Genomic DNA, 473 nt, shown 5'->3' with positions numbered 1-473 from the left:
CTGAGCAATAAGACACATCTATAACAAATAGTAAAAAGCAAGTGTCTTCATTAGTCTCACCCCAATACCCTGCACACAGGTTATCTGCGTGTTCTCCCTCGTGTTCTTTGTGCCAGCGTACTGGGGGGAGTACGTGTTCCCCGGTGGCATCCAAGCCCTGGGGTGGCTCATGTGCTTCAGCTCCGTCATCCTCGTGCCCTTGGGAGCTCTCTACGCCTTCCTGACGAAGGACAAGCGTGATCTTGGTTTGTTTGAGACCTCAGAGGACTTCTGTCCAGCCCACGTGAGAAAAAGTAGAGCTGCCAGTAAGTCGAGATCTCCTCCTCAGGCGAAGGAACCCGGTAGCAGCGGCGACGTTCTTCCAGTTTACCAAAACAAAGCTTTTGCAGATGGGGACGAAGATGCGGTTGAGGTAATGGGGAAACGTTCTTCTTAGCATTGCCAGTGTAACACTTGCAGTTCTTTTTTGCAGC

The 473-nt window shown here is 51.2% G+C and overlaps 1 protein-coding gene across 1 annotated transcript in view; it reads left to right on the top strand.

The window, feature by feature from the left end:
- LOC119594640 (sodium- and chloride-dependent glycine transporter 2-like) overlaps window positions 1–473 on the top strand; it is a gene marked incomplete at its 5' end in the record, with an annotated part of 12,016 nt that overhangs the window by 10,930 nt on the left and 613 nt on the right. Inside the window, 1 exon segment of the mRNA XM_037943689.1 lies at window positions 80–412. Coding sequence (XP_037799617.1) covers window positions 80–412 — 333 coding nt within the window.

Source organism: Penaeus monodon, chromosome 34 (assembly GCF_015228065.2).
Source record: "Penaeus monodon isolate SGIC_2016 chromosome 34, NSTDA_Pmon_1, whole genome shotgun sequence".
NCBI classification, from domain to species: Eukaryota; Metazoa; Arthropoda; class Malacostraca; order Decapoda; family Penaeidae; genus Penaeus; species Penaeus monodon.
This window is presented reverse-complemented; position numbering and strand designations above follow the sequence as displayed.